The 19,783-nt window shown below is 39.6% G+C and overlaps 2 protein-coding genes across 4 annotated transcripts; both read left to right on the top strand.

The window, feature by feature from the left end:
- Positions 1–2,854: 2,854 nt before the first annotated feature.
- LOC117415212 (flavin reductase (NADPH)-like) lies at positions 2,855–10,615 on the top strand. 2 transcript variants are annotated; one of them, XM_034025251.3, is made up of 6 exons: positions 2,855–2,996; positions 5,403–5,509; positions 6,771–6,932; positions 7,537–7,626; positions 9,223–9,354; positions 9,732–10,615. In XM_034025251.3, the coding sequence occupies exons 2-6, from the start codon at positions 5,425–5,427 to the stop codon at positions 9,884–9,886; spliced, it is 624 nt and encodes a 207-aa protein (XP_033881142.2). In that variant the 5' UTR covers positions 2,855–2,996; positions 5,403–5,424; the 3' UTR covers positions 9,887–10,615. The 2 variants fall into 2 exon arrangements, with proteins under 2 accessions (XP_033881142.2, XP_033881143.2); XM_034025252.3 differs by lacking the exon at positions 2,855–2,996 and adding an exon at positions 5,262–5,294.
- A 954-nt stretch (positions 10,616–11,569) lies between these two features.
- Positions 11,570–18,439, top strand: LOC117416233 (SERTA domain-containing protein 3-like). 2 transcript variants are annotated; one of them, XM_034027322.3, is made up of 2 exons: positions 11,570–12,114; positions 15,558–18,439. In XM_034027322.3, the coding sequence occupies exon 2, from the start codon at positions 15,565–15,567 to the stop codon at positions 16,414–16,416; it is 852 nt and encodes a 283-aa protein (XP_033883213.2). In that variant the 5' UTR covers positions 11,570–12,114; positions 15,558–15,564; the 3' UTR covers positions 16,417–18,439. The 2 variants fall into 2 exon arrangements, with proteins under 2 accessions (XP_033883213.2, XP_058882666.1); XM_059026683.1 differs by lacking the exon at positions 11,570–12,114 and adding an exon at positions 13,785–13,985.
- Positions 18,440–19,783: the final 1,344 nt, after the last annotated feature.

The following is a 19,783-nucleotide window of genomic DNA, read 5'->3' as shown; positions in this document are numbered from 1 at the left end:
TTGATTACAACAGTTGCTTATAGATGGATGCTTTGAAGAAATGCATGCAAGACCCTATAATGACTAGTAAAGCTCATCAATGCAGACTCTTCTATATATAATGCTGTAGCCCATTGCACATTTTATACTCTGTCCTTAAAGCTAGAGGCAATTCTCTCAACCCACATGACACTAAATGTACTGCCCATTTAGCTCATGATATCGAATGTCTGAAATGTGCAGTTTGGGTAAATGCACAACATATTTAAAATGCATGAACTGCCAGTGCATCTGTGTTGTAGCCTGAACCCTGAAACTTTTAAAAGCTACCACTTCAAAAACTTCAACTGCAGTGATTGGGGGAGGAGTGAAAATCTCTGGTGGTCATTTTATTATTTAATTATTTTCCTCGAAAGTTAGTTTCCAAGGGAACTTGGTTCGATTAGTTTACAAACAAAAGGACCTACGTAAATACTACATCTGCTCTTTTGTGCATTTACAAAAAAAAAAAACAGCAGAACTTGGCAATCAAATGGATGTCATCATACGGTATTCTGGTAGAACTGAACATGACTTCAGTACCAAGGACAGCGCAGTGGCGTCACATTCCAAAGCAGCGTGCAATGATTTTGACGCCATGGTTTTATATACTTTACATCCTGTTTAAAACCAGCCTTCTTTCTCAATTTCGAAGATATTCAACAGCACAAAACTTAATTTAATCTAACAAAACAGAGTTTACAGCGTGTTGAACCCTTATAAAAATGTACTATAGAAAATAACATAGCCCAGAAAGGTATGGTAAATAATATATATAAGTATTAAACTATGTTAAACTAGGGCAAATGCAAAGTATAAAACATGGGGAAAAACACAGTGTGAAATGACCGTGCAAATTTACCGTACAAGGGAAGCTATATGTTTCATGTGAAAAAAAAGGCGGAACATGAAATCTTATTTAATTGTTAATATTGATTAATAATTGAAGAGTTATTTTATGCACGATTATATCACGAGTCTAATTGCACACACTAACCTCCGACTACACTTGGAACACTCTGGGCCTATTTCGAACCCAAGTGCAAACACAAAGCACATTTTAACTGTATAGCACAGTAGGGTACTCAGAGCAGCTACTCCTTCTTGTAATTCCTGTCGTGCAAGTTATGATTGTTGTACTTCTCTCAGTCTGCACAAGTCACAAGTCTGCCTAGCAGTATTAGAGGTATACAAATATTCTCAGATGTATTTTTTTCGGTCACTGCGTGCATTGCTGTACCTATCTATGTATGTATAATGCATACCTGTTTTGAAAAAACACAATGTTGGCAATTTCACCTACCGAATATAATTCAATACAAATGAAATTAAACAAAATATGTAATGATGTACCTCGTGTGCAATGCCCGGTGCAGCATCCAATAGGAAACACTTACTGTACAACATCTGTGAAAGTGTGCGTGAGCTTCAACGATGAAGCAGCGATAAAATTGCCTGTAGACATTAAAATAACAAATCCGTCTTCCCAAGATATAAACATAAATCTGTGGAGACGTTCGACTTCTGGGCATTGGGAGTTAAAACAACAACAAACAAACAAAAAAAAAACCTTCCTCCGGTCAAATGCTCCATAGCTTTACATGCAACTTGAACTATACAGCAGAGCCGAGTTATTTGCTATGTCATTATCGATAAAGCTACAACATGCATTACGCAGAGAGAAACAAACAAAAAAAAAAACACGTTGTGTGACAAAAAAATCCGCGGGACAGGAATATGAAAAGACATCATGTGAGCACTAAAATGTATATTTACTGACTTGCAGGAAAACGAGAACTATGTGAAGCGTACTTTTCTTCTCTCTTAAGCGGAATGGTGTGTATGGTCCGAACCTGACACGAAACCGCTTCCTCAGATGTGCCAATCTAGCTTCAGCACAGTTACTGAACGTGCGCATTCGGAACATTTTAGGGAATGTATAGCGAGAGCCCAGTTTTCAAATCTCCGAGCCCCAGTTTTTGAGGGAAAACACAATGCTGCGGTTAAAAATGCAGTTACTTGATACATTCTGCTGGAATACCTTAATCAATGCGTATTTAGAGCACTGTAACTATTAAACCAATAAAGGCAAATAGAGATGATGTTTTATGTGCATTCAAATGACTGCAGTGTAGCTGGATCGCTTAAACCAGGCCGGTTTGGGATAGCAAAAGGCGTTTAAATAATTTAACTGACTGAGCTGTACAGATTTTATGAAATATTTTGAATAAAAGTGCATGATCTCACCTTCCGCCCCTTCCCCGGTCCCCCGTCGGGTTTAGCTTACCAGCCGCCGGTTAGAATATTCTCAAAGGATGCCCAAGTAATTAATTTGAGAGTTCAATTCAGTGACTGAGATTCTTGCCTCTGCATTCTGCCCGTAGCATTCTGTACCGAGCTCCCAGTTAGACCAGAATCACCAAAAAAAAAAAAAAAAAACAATATCAAAATCTAAGCCGAAATTATGAAAACAATAATCAAAATTCCAAACGCGGTGTTTTAGTTAAAGAGGATAAACGCTTGTTAGAATCCACAGCCGGTGTCTGGATGCCCTATAGCACTAAATACAGCACATCTCTCTCTCTCTCTCTCTCTCTCTCTCTCTCTCTCTCTCTCTCTCTCTCTCTCTCTCTCTCTCTCTCTCTCTCTCTCTCTCTCTCTCTCTCTCTCTCTCTCTCTCTCTCTCTCTCTCTCTCTCTCTCTCTCTCTCTCTCCTTGCAACAATACCAGCATAAGCAGAAAACCGCACAGCAACGCGGAGCATTCCACTTCCGAGAACGAGACAATGTGTTTTTATTTCTAAACCCTCCCGGCTCCCTTTGAGCTGCAGCGCATGCGAAAGGGAATTACACACACGCATCTGCGTGCCTTTAGAGTGGCAGTGGGCACCGTCTTACGTATAAAAATGGGGGAATTTTCAGTTGGTGCGGAGAGGAAAGAAACCGCGTGAACTGCACAACGCAAGCGACGCAAACTAGGTCTCTTTTTTTCTGTAGATAGGCTTTTTTATTCCTTCGCCTTCCTGTGTGCATTGCACTTAGGCAAAAACAAAAACTTAGAGAAATATAATTTAAAAAATAAAAATAAAAAAGAACTCCAGAGCGGTTAACTTTGAGTCTCTGAAAGTGATTATATTAAGCGAGGTTTCCCTTAAATATATAAAGAAAAAAGGCAGTGTATATTTTAGCACGACTACAAGACCATGTACGGAATTAAAACGAATGCACTAAATAATAGAAATTGTTTTGTAACAATTTAATTGGTTTAAAAGCAAACACGAATAAACTAATATTCACAGAAAATAAATATAAAAAAAAGAATTTCGACAAAAGCTGCCTCGAAGCACTGTGGTTGAAAGTGAAAACGTTAGCCACGTAACGTTTTTTCCACCAGAAAGGAGAAATGCAGAAACGTCAATCTGTTAACGTTTCTCTCATGAGACTGGGCTACCCTATCATCACCTTTCAATGCGTTGGTGATCACCTAACAGACCCCATGTGTTACTCATGGGGGACCACACAGACCATTCCAATGGGTCTGATGTGTATTGATAACGCCGATTCAATGCATTGATTACAGTCCGATCGGGTGCAAGTGAAAAAGAAATACTTCATTTCACAGTATCGCTCCAAGTTTTTCACAGATGCGCTTGCGCATTAACGTGAAAATTAAAGACTGACGGTGGGTTCACAGAGATCTGACCAGTTTAGCCAATGATCTTCTAAGAATTGATCAGATTCTGCACAGTATCTGCGCAGAATGGTCTCCATGAACACACCCTTAATCCGCCTATCAGTGCGTCTGTACTGGTTTTTCTGTGTCCTGCTGTACTGTGCGTAGCTGGTGGGACTCAGGCAGTGCCGCATTGTTTTGATTCAGGTTGCTAAAATCTAGTTTTCAGCATTAGAAGTAAAATACCAAAAATGGACGACAAAGCAAAACAAGCAAAGTATATTTTGGCTGAGCATCGTGTCAAGACATTTCCCAAAGAAACAACTCACTCAAACAACACGCCCAAAACCAGTAGGGTGTGCTGTTGCACTGCGAGACAGCACAGCAGCCACATATACGAAATGTCCTAACGAGAAAATAAAAATGTCACATTTTACGTCTTGGTTTTCAAAGTTTACTCTAAAAATCGGGAATGGCGTCCAGACAGTACCTCGATCGGGACGCGGGACAATATCGGGATGATCCCAATTTGATCTGGACGTCTGGTCAGTGTACATAGCCATACATAAAAAATAATAATAATATCACGTGATGACTAACATATCATTTTGTGATGGGAAATTATCGCCTAATTAAGTGTTAACAAATTATCACTTAAATACGTGATAACAAACTTCACGTAATTATGTGTTATGGAATCACCACGTAAATACGTGTTAATAAATTATCACGTTATTACGTGTTAGGGAATCATCACGTAAATGGGTAAATAATTATGCAGGAGTGCAAATCTGAATAGTTTTTTTTTTAAAAAAATATATTAAAAATATATATTAAAATTACCCACATAATGCATTTTACAATATATACCATCATGTATACATTTCTGTCAAGGCCGTATACAATTCATAAGAGATGTAGCTTATTAATATATGCAAAGCCTATACCCTGATAAAGTGTTGTACCGTTATGAAGCACATGCAAAGATGGTACAGACGCAAGACAACATTTTAATTTTATATTCATTATAAAAATAAGTTTATAATATTAAAAGCATAAAGAAGTGTAATAAAGCACGGGTACGCAATGGAAAGCAGGGTTTGGTATAACATATTAAACAACTAAGCAACGGTAGCAGAGAAAGGCCTGGTAAAACTAAAATGTACCGTGCAAAATTAACTATCATATTTGATAGTTAATAAATGTATAGCCCGCTATTTGTGCGCAGTGTTTCCATGTGTTCTCATGACTATACTCTGCATTTACTATACTTTACGCTGGTTTGTCATGTTTATCAATATGCTTTACCATATCTTGCTATGCTTTACAATGCTCTCCTATGCTTTACCATGTATTTTTACAATGCCATATGCTTTTAATATGGGACGTTAATATAAGGGTATATTGACATATTATTACCCTTTGGTGTGTCCCAAAAAAATGACTACACTTGGCCGTTTAGAAATGAAATGGCCATTCTGTCATCTGTGCCTGTGGCCATACACCAAAAGTCAGCGTTGTAAAAACATTTTTAATTCCTACTGCGTGTGTGCAGTTCACGGTTTCACCTTCAATGTCTGTGCCCCGAGGAGTTTGTTGCGGAAGTGAGTGATATTTTAAGGGGGCTGTACCGCACAGTAGCCATACTACCGCGCTACTTGTTGGAACTCCCTGACGGCGTGTTTAAATACAGCTTTTTTTTTTTGTTTCAGTGCATTGTCTCGATCGGTTACCATGGCTGGGAGTATAAAGAACGTCGTGATATTCGGAGCGACTGGAATGTCTGGGCTCGCGACACTGCCAAAAGCTGCAGAGGCAGGTGAGGGGAAAACACATATAATGCAATGAAAATCAATGGTGCAAATGTCTCTGTTGGTAGGACAATTTTGCTATTGTGTGTGAACTATCGCTACCCGCTCTTCTTGTTGCTAATTATACAGTGTGTGTGTTTTGTCTTGCTGTAAATGGTACATCTTTAAACAGTAGCCTATATTGCACGCTTTTCAAATACTTACAGTAGTGACACAGGTCTGTAGCATAGCGTTGTATAAATGCAGCAGATTGTTATATGGGTAACGTTTTACTGCTGTTCCATTTACCGTACAGAAGTGATACTAAAACACTGTCGTATTAGCTTTTGAACTGGAAAGGCTGTAATTCTCAGCTATGTGTTTTGAAGAAAAAAAAAAGTGAATCGTTGATATGACTTAACATAATGTTATATTTACACGAGTACAATTACACTAACTGTACCTTGTGACTGAAACTGATCACATTAAGGAGATGCTCTTTTTAGTGTAGCTGTACAACAGAATCAGGTATTTGACGGGCAGTCCAGTCCGCTACACCGGCGTAAAAACCTTTAAATAAGTCAGCCCAGCGTTTCTATATGGAGTCTAGCATATTGTTGCATTGTTTTGAAAAACACATTTCATCTTTAAGTCAAAGCGCTGAGTCATGATCACCATGGACTAGGCCCTCTTGGGAGTGATAAGCCATTGCCTTGTGTTCTGTAATCACTATGAACCGGCAGGCGGGACTTGCGTTGCAGGCTCTGGCGTTTTGTTTGTTTGTTTGTTGTTGGAGCCTTGTACCTATGGCAACAGTTCCATAACCTGATCCACTCATTTTTATGCTGGAGAAATGATCGGAATCTATAGATTACTGTATCGGACGCGCTGTTGTTAGGAGTAGGGGTTGGGAAAGGTTCTTTGGTTTCACTAAGGCGCTTTAGTGAAACTAAGTGAAAGCTGACCTTTGTGTTTTGTAGCAGAACATATAGGAGGCATGTGACTGTGATTTGATGACTGCGTGTGTCAAAGTATTGCTGTGCTAAGCAGAAAGTCTCTACCGTTGTATTGTAACATGCATTTCTCTTGAGCAAAAGCCACAAGTGCTATTTGTTGGACCAGAGGAATGAGGACTCTTTCATCCCAGAAATTGATAATTTTGCAAAAGTATTAGTATTAAACTGACTAATTGTTGCAGTGAGCCAATCATTCTAGGTTAATACATTAGACTCACACCAGTGAGACAGTAACACATAGGTGATTTTATTTTGTACTGATTCATTTCCGCAGGATACAATGTGACTGTGCTGGTACGGGACCCTGCGAGGCTCCCCTCCGGGCACAAGGCCTCCAGAGTGGTGACAGGGGACGTCCTGAATAAGGAGGCTGTGAGGCGGGCCATGGAGGGGCAGGACGCTGTCATCATCATTTTGGGGACCAGGAATGACCTCAGTGAGTCTGACAGCTTAGCAATCACTGCAAGACAAAATGAACAGAGTCAAAGTAGAGGGAGTTTTCGCTGTGCCACACTAGCCAGTGCTATTGTGCACTATATTACATTAACACTAAATTCAGGAGATTATGCTAGCATAGGATTGGCTTTGTAACAATATATAGTCATATTTATTCCCCATTGAGATTGAATGTCCCCATCTACTGGGAAGAAGAATCGCACATCACAATTCAAATGCTGTTCCTAATAGGGTGACATCCATAAGCAGAGGTTCGTATCTCACACTTTAAGCTGATAAATAGGAATCCCAATACATTTTTTATACAGTTTAATAGTGCATGCTTGCCAGCTATACGGTATGAAGGATAATGGTTTTGATATGCTTTTTTTTAATTCTGTAGCTAAAAGATGGAGATGCATTGTGAATTGTTATGTGTCTGATTAACGATAAGTTAAACTTGAAGTTCTAAAGCAGATAAAGACTGCACTTTCAAAGTTGACCACAAGAGGTCGCCAATTCCTAAGAAATGAATCATGTTAGTGCACTTTTTCTGTATGCTTTGTGTTTTATTGTATTTGCTGTTCTTTTTTTTCTGCCCCTAGGTCCGACTACAATGATGTCCGAAGGCACCAGGAATATCTTGGATGCCATGAAAGCACGTGGGATTCGCAAAGTTATTGCTTGCATGTCGGGTAGGAATTTTTTGCAGGTTTTGTTTTTGCTACAAAACAGTATGCAATTTTATATGTTAACGTAACATTATTCAGCAGGTTTCGTTCGACTTTATGAAGCAACATTTTTTTTCATTCCGTAGGCTGAAATAAGGATTCCTGACAATATCAAATTCTGTGCGATTTCTCATGAAGTCTTGCAGTGATCTCTCAAGAGATGTGTGTTTGCTCATTAAATTAAGCCAGTGCGTGAATTATTATTATTATTATTATTATTATTTATTTCTTAGCAGACACCCTTATCCAGGGCGACTTACAATCGTAAGCAAATACATTTCAAGTGTTACAATACAAGTAATACAATAAGAGCAAGAAATACAATAACTTTTGTTCAAGCAAAGTACAAGTGTGACAAACCACAATTCAATAATACAGCAGATAATAGTGATAGTTACATCAGGATATGATTAAATACAAAGTACTACAGGTTAAACACTTGGCAGATTACAGTATTCTGAAGTACAGGATTAAATGCAGTAAAATAGGGGGCAGATAAGAGCAAAATAAAGCACATTTATATGAAGGGTGATAGTGTCCCAGGATACAAACAGAGGAGTTCTACAGGTGCTGTTTGAAGAGGTGAGTCTTAAGGAGGCGCCGGAATGTGGTCAGGGACTGGGCAGTCCTGATATCTGTAGGAAGGTTGTTCCACCACTGCGGAGCAAGGGTGGAGAAGGAGTGGGCTCGGGAGGCAGGAGAGCGTAGCGGAGGTAGAGCCAGTCTTCTAGTGCAGGCGAAGCGGAGAGGTCGAGTGGGGGTGTAGGGAGAGATGAGGGTCTGGAGGTAGCTGGGTGCAGTCTGGTCAAGGCATCTGTAGGCTAGTACAAGAGTCTTGAACTGGATGCGAGCGGTGATCGGGAGCCAGTGGAGCGAGCGGAGTAGTGGAGTAGCGTGGGCGAAGCGAGGCAGAGAGAACACCAGGCGGGCAGCAGAGTTCTGGATGAGCTGGAGCGGACGGGTGGCGGACGCAGGGAGGCCAGCCAGGAGGGAGTTGCAGTAGTCTAGGCGGGAGAGTACCAGGGCCTGGACCAGGAGCTGGGTAGCATAGTTGGTGAGGAAGGGTCGGATTCTTCGGATGTTGCTCAGGAAGAATCGGCAAGTGCATGCCAGAGTGGAGATGTGTTGGGAATAAGAGAGGCAGGGGTCCAGGGTGACTCCAAGGTTCTTAGCTGAGGAAGAGGGAGAGAGTGTGGTAGATTCCAGAGGAACAGAGATAGAGAGATCAGAGGAGGGGGAGGAGGAGGGAAAGAAAAGGAGGTCAGATTTAGAGAGGTTGAGTTTGAGGTGATGCGAGTGCATCCAGGAGGAAATAGCAGACAGACAGGTAGAGATACAGGAGGAGATGGTGGAGTCAGAGGTGGGGAAGGAGAGGAAAATCTCCTTCCCCACCTCTGACATTAGTCCTATTTTTTCCAGTTTTGTGTCATAGCTTTATAGAGAGAGAGAGAGAAGCAGAAATGTGGGCCGATGGAGTGGTGTGTCAATGATACTGGGAGGTTATACCCATAATGAAAGATTGAGGATTCATAAACCCCTGTCTGTTTTTTGCCGTTGTAGCTTTCCTCCTGTGGGATCGCTCCAAGGTGCCCCCACCTCTGGTGGCTGTTACTGAAGATCACGACCGCATGTACCAAGTGCTGAAGGACTCCGGTCTGGACTATGTGGCAGTCATGCCACCTCATATCGCAGGTGAGAGCGGGCACAGCCTACCAGGGCTGGCATTGACCCCTGCACAGTTAACAAGCAAAGTGTGGAAATGAATCCACGTGGTCTTGTACATATAAATCAGGATGGTGGCTCTGACTTTAATGTTGGAAAGGATGAGTGACTTGCTTGCCCCGTGTCGCTCTTGAAACTGTAGCAGTGACACTGGTTCAATGTTATAGCATTGCCAGTAACATTGGTACTATTTTGTCCAACTTTTTCGCAACTTGAACACAGATTCTCACTTTTTCTACTCAAAAGTTAGCATTAATAAACTCCTCTTTTGCTGTGCGTCGCAAGTTTTTCTTTTGGCCAAAATGTCCATTTTAAAAACAATATCTTTTGTTCCCGTTTTCCTCTAGATAACCACCCCTTAACAGAGGAATACACTGTCACAGAAAACATGCTGAAGGGAAGAGTCATCTCCAAACACGACCTGGGCCATTTCTTTGTCAAGTGTCTGTCTACCACTGAATGGGAAAGGAAAACTGTTGGGCTTTCAGGGGAATACAGTTAATCGAGGCAGCATTGTCGACGGGGTGACTAGTGTAGTCTGTATTACCTGCAGGGCCGTTTTCACTGCTCCTCTCATCATCGCTCTCCTCTGATCAGAGATGGAAATAAGACTCTGATTGCCAGGTAGTAACACTCATTCCAGGTATTAATAAGAGCTTGATCAGCCACAGTGTGCAGCAAACAAGCTCAGGTGTGTCTTCTTAAAGTCACAGTAAAACCAGGTGCGGATCAAACTGCTATGCAATGGGAGTCTTGCATCCAATTTGAAAAGCATCTGAAGGTGCGACGCTAAAGAGTGTCCCCATCCTCCATATTTGTCTGGACCTGTCACAGACTTACCTACAAAGAAAGATTATTTTGTTACAAAAAATAAATAAATATGTAAGTGCGTACAAATATTCGGAAGCGGAACTGATATTACCAAATATTTGTTTCTGGAGGGACAAATATTCACGGCGAACGAAGAGGGCAGTGAGAATGGTGCTGCTGAATACTTGTTATGACAACTTTATTTCCTACACTTTTAAAGCCCCACACAACAAAAAACAAGATGTCGAGTTGGGCTATCCTGCAGAAGAAATCAGATCTTAAAATCTTACTACACAAATACGCTGTGTGTGTGCTTATTAGCATACTGCAGTCAGAAAGTGTACAGCTGAATGTTTTGATAAGGGCTGGGACACTTTTGTAACTTTAAGTGTTATTTGAAAATAAAATCAGGCGTACTGTGTTTTGTGTAGTTATTTCTGCAAATTATGTTTAATAGAGTTCTCACGGCTATAGGCTTTCCAAGCGATGACCCAGTCTCTCTTATTATATACACGCTCCACACAAAATAAAAAAAAAATGCTGTAATATTTCATAGAAGGAACTGTTTAATGATAAACTTGTTTACATTATGACGTTAACTAAGTCAAACCCAAGCAGCACAAAAACATGTCCCTTTCCAGTGACAACTGGTAACCACAGCTACAGAAACAAAACCATAGATTCCATTGTGCTGTCGTTTGATTATTTTAGAATTGGGGTTCTGACGAGATGAAAGGTTGGTGTATGTACCTTTAATTAGCAATGTGTAATCGGGTGCCGGGTGTGGCGTCTATCAGCAAAATTCAGACTGATGCCACGAGTTTGTTTATTCGAATGTGTTCCTAGTTACAGGGTCACGTGTACAGTTAAACTAAGCCATATAAACAATAATAGCTGCTAATCGCAAGCTCTAGGTGTATCAAATACCTTAGGGTGCATATATAACCATTTAAAGAATTCTAACCAAATTTACAAGGCAGTAGATTTATAAAGCTGTGACATTAACATACAGTTTCGAAATCAACCGCCTTATGAACTACAACACACATTGATGTAAACAGTGCTTATTTTAATTAGGCTGGTTTTAATGTTATCAAGTTTCCGAATGTCTTGTGTGTGTGTGTGTGTGTGTGTGTGTGTGTGTGTGTGTGAATCTTATTTTATATTGGTTTCTCTCTGGTACCAACAGAAAGCAATATTTTAAACGTTACTAGAACAAATGGACAGCCGGAAATGCATTTCTCGAAACATCCGTACGAGATACACAGGAGAGGGGGGGGTGGCGTGCAACGTACGGCCTTTTTTATACAGCGCAACTGGTATATATAATCTGACTAAGTATATTTTTTACGACTGCTTTCGAAAAACGAAGCCCATATCTCTTCACACGAGTCCCTCTGTAAAAAATAAATAAATACAAAATACAAAATCTCTCTGAATTGCCTTTCTTGGTCGTACGCAGGGCGGGTAGTGTGCTATCGCATTTACTCGACTGGGCAGCAGCCCACTCAACGCAGCCAGAACGACTATTTTGGTTCTTTTGGGTCGAAATCTACCGGTTTCTTTCTCTTTTTTCCCCCAATGCGAGGAATATCCAGGAGCGACGCGTTGAAAGGAAGATTTAATTTAAACGGACGTTCTCCCCAGCCAATCACAATCAGGGAGTCCATTTAACTCCAGCGCCCAGCCAATAGACGCGGTTTAATAGCCTTTTCAAGGCGGGGCCCGTGTCGTGTTTGTGAAACAAGCGAAGAGCGATTCAAACAAACACGCACTGCCAAGCGAGCGGTGATATCGGAAAAGGCTGGAGCTTTGAGACTGGGAGGCGTGAAACAAAACCACAGGACACGGGTTTTGTATATGTGATACAAACCTGTAAATGCAGCGGGTTTGAAGACCGATTTGTCGAATAGGGACGAGGTAAATTCGATTGTGTTATATACGTTTTTTTTTCCTTACTGCAAAGGAACTGTTTTCGAAAAAAGAGGAGGAACGCCAACTAGCAGTTGTGCTCTTATGCTGTGTAGCTTGGCGATATGTTTCTGTTTGAAAACTGGCCACGAACGGACGGAGTTAGTTAGCAGGTGCTGTCTATTAAACGTACTGATATATATATATATATATATATATATATATATATATATATATATATATATATATATATATATATATTGGTTGTGGTGGTACGCAGTCTTGCACTGAAACAGTGCTGCTATAATTAACATGCAAACATGTGTTAAGTGTTTTCATGCAAAAAAAGAAACCATAACGGTATACCCGAACAGTACAGAATAGTTTGCTTTGGTTCTTTTGGAAAACAGATAGCATTTGCTGTTTATTTCAGTAAGCAGTTGCATTTCGTTTTAGTTTTTTATACTTATTTTGTATATACAGTGTTTATTTGTAGGTTAAGATTTCAGTTGTGGTCTGCCTCCCGAAGTATTATATAAATTAATAAAATTAAATCTCATTTGATTTCCCTAAGAGGGACTGTTTTAATCTTTCTGTACTGTAAATGCAGTATATATATATATATATATATATATATATATATATATATATATATATATATATATTATATAACGCTACAGATACAGTATATTTTGAAAAGTTTTTTCAAATTCGATTTTAATTATTTTTTTTATTATTGATTGTGTTTTGTTTGATTCAGTCTTTGTGTGTATTGTTTTATTATTATTATTATTATTATTATTATTATTAATCGAGTAATTTATATTAATGGGGACTCGACAAAATCTTAAATTGCACCAAGTATAATTCTAGGGGGAAATTTAAACCTGATAGTGTACGTTTACAATATGTGTATGCTTAAGGGTGAAAACAATATTGAGGCACAAGTAAATGAAAGAAAGATGTTTGCGAAATCTGTAAACGTAAACTATAAAATATAATAATTTACCTTGGATTTTTTTGTTTTGTTTTTATCTCCACTACCGCTTCCCCAGGATAAACTCTGCCCGAGATGCATTCTAGTACTCTGAGAATTTTCCGGTCACGATTTGTTTGTTTAGTTTTTTTCGCTCGGTGCAAAATGTCTTGCTGTACTGTATTATAAATCTGCTGTGTATCTGAGTAGAAAGAAATACAATAAATGCAAGGTGTTTTATTTTGTGGAACATGAAATTAAAACACGCTGCAGTCGGAAGGTACGCGCATGTGATTGGGGATTGTAGTGCGTTTGATTCTGTGGTCATTCACTTTTAAAGGGCGTGTAAAAAAAAAAAAAAAAAGGTAGTGATCCATTATAATCTTTTAAATGGTAAACGACGTATGGAGCTAACATTGTGTGTTTTATTGCAAAAGGGTTTCTTTCAGAACAAACGTTATGACTTGGTTTAACGTGTAGATCGCATGCAAACCCTTTCCAAGTCGTTTTATGCCCGACTGATCGGTGAAATATTGTTAGAAAATAAGATTCTGACTTTAGTTGATGAAATCATGATGAATGCCCCCGATTAGAGTAGTCAGAAAACTACACTTCCCATAGGGCAATGCGCCGGGTGTTGTCTTGCGCCTGCGCCAAGATTAGTGTCTCTGACTTGAATTTGCAGGCGGGAATGAGTGGCTCGAGAATGTAGTCTAGTTTGCAGAGAGGAAGACCGAGAAGGAGGGAGCGGAGAGAACGCTATTTATTAACAGATGTATATTGATTTTTAAACGTAAAACATCTTAACAGGACAGCTTTGTAACTGTGTTTTAAATTCAGCACGTCGTGTTTTGTTACGTTTTATAAAGTCGCAGAATATAATAAACCAAGCTGTGCAGTTAAAGTAAGTAGCATTTTTTTTATTTTTTATTTTGTAATATATGTATTGCATGCAGTATTGTGCTTTTGTGTAGTATGATGTAGCAAAAAATGCAAGTAAAAATGGTATTAGGTCACGTTGGTGCACAAAACAATTTTTCCTTGTTTACAACAAATCAATACCACATATATTTTAGTATATTTCCAGGTGCCAAGCTACCGCATAGATTGTATTTAGTTGCTTACGATGTTTATCCGTGTCTCAGAATTGTGTAGCGCTTAAAGTATCGATCAGATCACTGACGGTTTTAGTTGCCCTTTTGATATATTCCATGTACTTGTAATGACACTACAAATTCCGATTGAAAAAAATACAGTAGGTTTTAGTGCATTTGTAGCTGTCCCCCTCCCCAGCGTTTTCCGTCCGTGAAACTCCATCTTTGAATCCTGGTGTCCTGTTTCTAAAGTCGTAACGCCCACTCCCTCAACCCTCCCCTGGGGGCATCTCTCGAGTCTTTAGTTGCGTCTCCCTCGTCTTCCTGGGACTGTTTTAGTTCGTTGCTACACCGGACGTGCGAGAGTCTGCGGGTAACAAATGACGTCATAAACAGGATAATCGGATTAGCCGTCTGTAGTTTCTGCATATGTGTACCTTTGGAATGTTACACATTAAATGCATATCAACGTGTGTGTGTATGTAGATAGATATTTAAAGTGGATTTATTGTCGGGTGGGCTCTCGGGTTATTCTGTACTAGTGGTTTCAGAGTTTAGCTTAGCTACTTCTGGAAGGACGAAAGGTGGTGGAACGTGTTTGGTTGGGTTCAACCCCCCGAAAAGTACCACACAATACATTATGCTAGTATCTGTCTTCGTTTTGGGGTTGAAACCATGGTAACTGTTTAAGATATGGAATTCTATACCAAGTTATGTCTATGTGACGTATCCCGATATTAAAACAGCAGCCTTGCAGAATGACTGTTTTTATGTTGCGTATTTGTGAGTAATTTTGTCAAAGCATATGCCATTTGCTGGAAAGAGAAATACTGACAGTGTTGTAAATCAAGTGATGAGTTGTTTATTAATTTTGACATAGCTGGTTATATATATATATAATTACACACGTTTTTGCTCAGTCAACTTCGGTATGTTTTAACATACCTTTTGTCAAGGGAAAGTGTGTTTTGAAAACAAGCATTGGAGGTATTTATAGGCTTTCTGATGCCATGGTAACCACACACTTATTTCTCTTTTTAAATCTAATGTCTTTGTGATGCCATTCAGTGTGTAGCTAATGATGTAACGATCTACTCTTCCTTTCTATTTATCCATTTATTTTCTTTTATTCTATACTGGACATTCTCCAATTGTCTTTTCTAAAACCACAAACTAGGAACGGTAGAGGTGTTATAATTACTGCCCATTTGTTTGAAACAAGTTATCTAGTGAACATGTTACTGTGTGTAGTTGTTAGTGTTAATGTTTTTAGGGTAATTACTGCAGCATAATTGCAATTTCAGCAAATTTAGAATTGACCCCCTGGTCTGGTGTTGAACTGTGTTTCCTAATACTACTTCTGTTTTATTCTAATTTTCCAGGCCTAAAATGACAGGCAAGGGACTGAAACGCAAGCTTCCTGAAGAGGGTGATCTCCTGGAGGGCTCTGCAGTTCAGAAGGGCAGCCGCTTGTACTCCACGCAGCGCCAGTCCGTCCTCAGCATCTCCCTGGACAAGCACAACCGTGGGCAGATGATGCTGGAGCCCAGCCTTCGTCGCTCCGTCCTCATCGCCAACACCCTGCGGCAAATCCAAGAAGAGATCAGGCAGGAGACAAGCGACCCCGGCACGCCACAGATCGACAGCCCGTCTGTCCCTCAGGTCTCTCCCCTCTCCGAATCCAGCAGCCTCAAAGAGGCCCTGCCCGCGCCCGCACCTCCGTCGCGGCTTTCAATGGAGAACCATCCCTTGGGGCTGGGGGACAGCGATGACTGGATGCTGCTGTCGTCCGAGGAAGACTTCTCCTTGTCTTCGGCCATTTCCTCCTTGCTCAAGGAGCTGGACGTGGCGATTGACGGGAATCCCGCCCCCAATCCTCAGCGCACGCCCCTGGGCTCCATCGAAAACCTGGAGACGGAGAAGCCGGACAAACAAGAGCCCTGCAAGGCGGAGAGCAAGCACGGGGGCTGCCCCGAAGGCTGCAGGCCGCCCGAGACGGCGTTCGGAAGCTTGGAGATCATGAGCTCCAGCTACCTCCGTGACGTGGCGCTCGACGATCTGTTTTTGGACATCGACACCTCGGTTTACGAGCGCGAAGCTGGCAGGACTTTGTCGGCGGCGGCCAGCGACGAGTTTCTGAAGTATCTGCCCTCCTGCCACCCCTCATCTTTTTCCATGAATCCCAACGCCAGGGATTTGAACGAACTGGAGCACATCATGGAAATACTGGTGGGGTCCTGATGACTGATTTGCAAAGCGGGCTTCATGAGCTTTTTTTTTGTATTCTATGATTTTATCAAGACTTTAAAATATGATGGTGTATTTTTCAGTGCAGTTTCCTAAGCAAGATGCTGAATCAAGCCTGCTGCAGTCTGGCAGTAGTTCAAAAATGAAGCACTCCTGCTCTTCTGAGATGAAATCTGGGGTCCAAAAAAAAACAAAAATACTACACAATGAATGATCTTCCATGAAGATTTGTTTGTTTTTATATACAACTCCTAAAACCTCTTAATATAACTAAAACCTCTTGTAACTTGTATCGCCTTACTGTCCTGAACAAGTAATTTCTAATAGGGGACTTAGCCTAAGATTTCTTGTAGAGAATCGACTGTAACAGATATGTATCAGTAACCATCACAGACCTCCAAAACTACCTCTCTTTTTTTAATTTATTTTTTTGTTAATTGACCTCTGCACCAGCTATACAAAGCAAAACATTTCCCTGCAGTATAGTCAAAAGAGAAGGATGACTTCCTAACTTTGGAGCTTTCACATGTGTTCCAAATTCCGCCAAACGGTTTGCGAAACTGACGCGAGGGATCAAATCTAGTGTTCTGTTCAAAATCCTGGTTTATTCCCATAAACAATTGATCGAAACGGGATTAGTTAAATAATTAACGTTATTATCTTTAATCCTTAGTCCTATTTTATGAAATCTGTAGGGAAGGGTTGATCAGCATTGTGCACCCCGGGTAATATTTTATACATAATCCTGCACTTGCTTGCTGCTTTTAAGACACAGAAAATGCCTCATAAGACCAAGGGAGTTTGAACTGCAGAAAAATGAGGTGCAGAGGGTTTTGTTTTTTTTATTATAACTTTTACAAAAGTTTGAAGTCCACTTTTTACAATGCAGTGTGGACATGCCACTCATAAACGGTTTTGTCATTGTGTTTTCTTTCGATTTTTTTTTTTTTTTTTTTAAACAAGATGCATTTAAAAAAAAAAAAAAAATTAGGGCTGCAGCCACTACTGTACTGATTTTACTGAAACGTATCTATTTTAGAAAGTTGTATTCAGTTTGAAAATATTTATTTTTTTAATGTATTAACTCTTGCCTTTTTTTAAAAAATAATAATGTATTAAGTTTTAAACTTAATTATAATATAAAGAATGTTGTTAGAGACTAACTTTATTTTGACTGCTGCCCCTTTGAGACATTACCGAATACACACACTTTTAAAATAAATCGGTATTGAGACATTTTCAGACATGCTTGACTTCACTGGAAGGTTTTTTTTTTTTTTTACGATTTGAGTGTTTTGAAGTTGTGAGTATACTGTCCACCCAATTACAAGCACTCTAATTTGAAAGAAAGTGTTATAGCACAGTTGTTTTTTTTTAAATGTGCATTTTAAATTCAGCTGTATGGGTCTTCAGTCTGAAAGCAAGTTTGTTGTATCTGTGTGGGAGGGGAGGAGCTACATCCTATAATTAACTTAATTAACTGATTCTACTAAAATGCCCGAGATTTTTTTTTTTTTCTAGCGTTTCTTTTAATGCATACTGCAAAATGACAGCTTTACAGATTGAAAAAACTGGCTTTAAAATGTATGCATAATCATTGTGTTTTTACTTCAGCTGTCATTACACAGGTCTTTTTTTAAAATATATTTTAAATGTAGTGGTATTGCTGCAAGAAATTCGATGTACGCAAGGAAAGCATTGTATCACAGGGATGTTTTTGTATTTTACGAAGATTTGTCTGTCGGTTTAATTTGATTTGTATATTTATATATTTTTAAAAAAAGTGTTATTTTGTAAAGCTGAAATTGCGTCAAACAACCCTAACTTATTTTCTGACAATTACACGTCGGTCATAGTGTGCCGGATTAATTTAAATAATTCAGTAGATGAGAATAAAGCGGTCTATCTGTGTGAGCAAACTATGCAAATACTGTAAGGTATGTGTAAAGAAATATATAGAATTCAATTCAATGATGTATTTACAGCTTTGTAAATAAAATTAGAAAATTGATAAGAACTGGTGCCTTTTTTTATTAATAATTAGTTAATACCTTTGTTAGGGTGTCCAAGAGCTTTAAGTATTAGAAACAACTTGTACTACAACGGCAGTGATTTCTAGTGTAAACTATTTACTATATCCCCCAATTCCTAATACTTTGCAACTAATATAATGCACAGAATTACATTATTCCTGGAACTTTTTTAAACTAGAGAGGCGCAAAGCCTTGTGTACAGCTTACAAATAAGACATGCTTTGAACTGGCTGCTTCAGCATTTAAGAATAGTTATTTGTGAACCATTATTGTACCTTCGGAACGGCAGATTCATTGTTATGTGTTTGATGTAAAAGTTTATTTGTTTTTTTGTGAAGTGAGCGGTTTATTACAGCAACTCGTTGTTAATGTCTTTTGAGCCCTAAATACAAAATCTGTTTACATGCAAATGCAAAATCCTTCCGGTATAGGGTAACGCAGACCATGCAGATACAAGGAAAGCTTGACGGGAAGCTAGTAGACGTGTGATTGAACATGTTCTCTTCTGCTGCCCCCCCCCCCCCCCCCCGATGCAAAGGGAACAATAAATAAGTGACCGCTGCAGTATAGCTCTCCACCTGCTTCCGCTAATGGCGCTTTCAGAAAAGACTGCGGCTCGGGTTTCAAATACAAGCACGGAGAGCTGCAAAGAGAAAACGGCACACTACACGTTTAACAAAGCATTTTACTACAGTAGTCTTGTGGGATTGCACCAGTGTTCAATGTCTATAGTGTAGTACCTAACCCATGCTGTATATTATTGTTACTAGGGACCCATGTGAGGTATCTCTGTCACTACCTTGTCTCCATAGCAACTCGGGTGTACTTAATCATAATTGCTGCCTGCTTTCACCTACTGTAGAAAATATAGCCATGAGGTAATTTTCGTTGCAAATACATATATATTACAAATGTATAAATTTACTGTTCTATGCACACCAGATCGTTCGTTACATATTTAGTTACTATATCTATCTATCTGTAATATGATATAAAATAATAAAAACTACTATTAAACACTCTGCAATGCAATAATGATAATCATACAGTATTGTTATTGATGTTGTTTTTGTGTGTCACGGATTGTATACATTCGACTGTTGAAGATGAATTCTGAATTCTAACCCAAAGGCATTCTAGCAAGCGTTCTAATTACTCAGTATTTACGTTTTCGTGTGGGAGGGCTGTAAATGGCAGTATACGGGTTAAGGGTCTGTTCTGTACATGAAACCGGAGCCGGGCTGTATGCAGCTGCTGCATTCTTTCTTGCATTCGGTATTACAGTACACAACACAGCTGTCGTTCCTAAAATGACCGTTGGAATGCTG

This window comes from Acipenser ruthenus, chromosome 7, assembly GCF_902713425.1.
Source record: "Acipenser ruthenus chromosome 7, fAciRut3.2 maternal haplotype, whole genome shotgun sequence".
Lineage (NCBI taxonomy): Eukaryota > Metazoa > Chordata > Actinopteri > Acipenseriformes > Acipenseridae > Acipenser > Acipenser ruthenus.
Note: the sequence above shows the minus strand (reverse complement) of the source record. Positions and strands in the feature narration are given on the sequence as shown.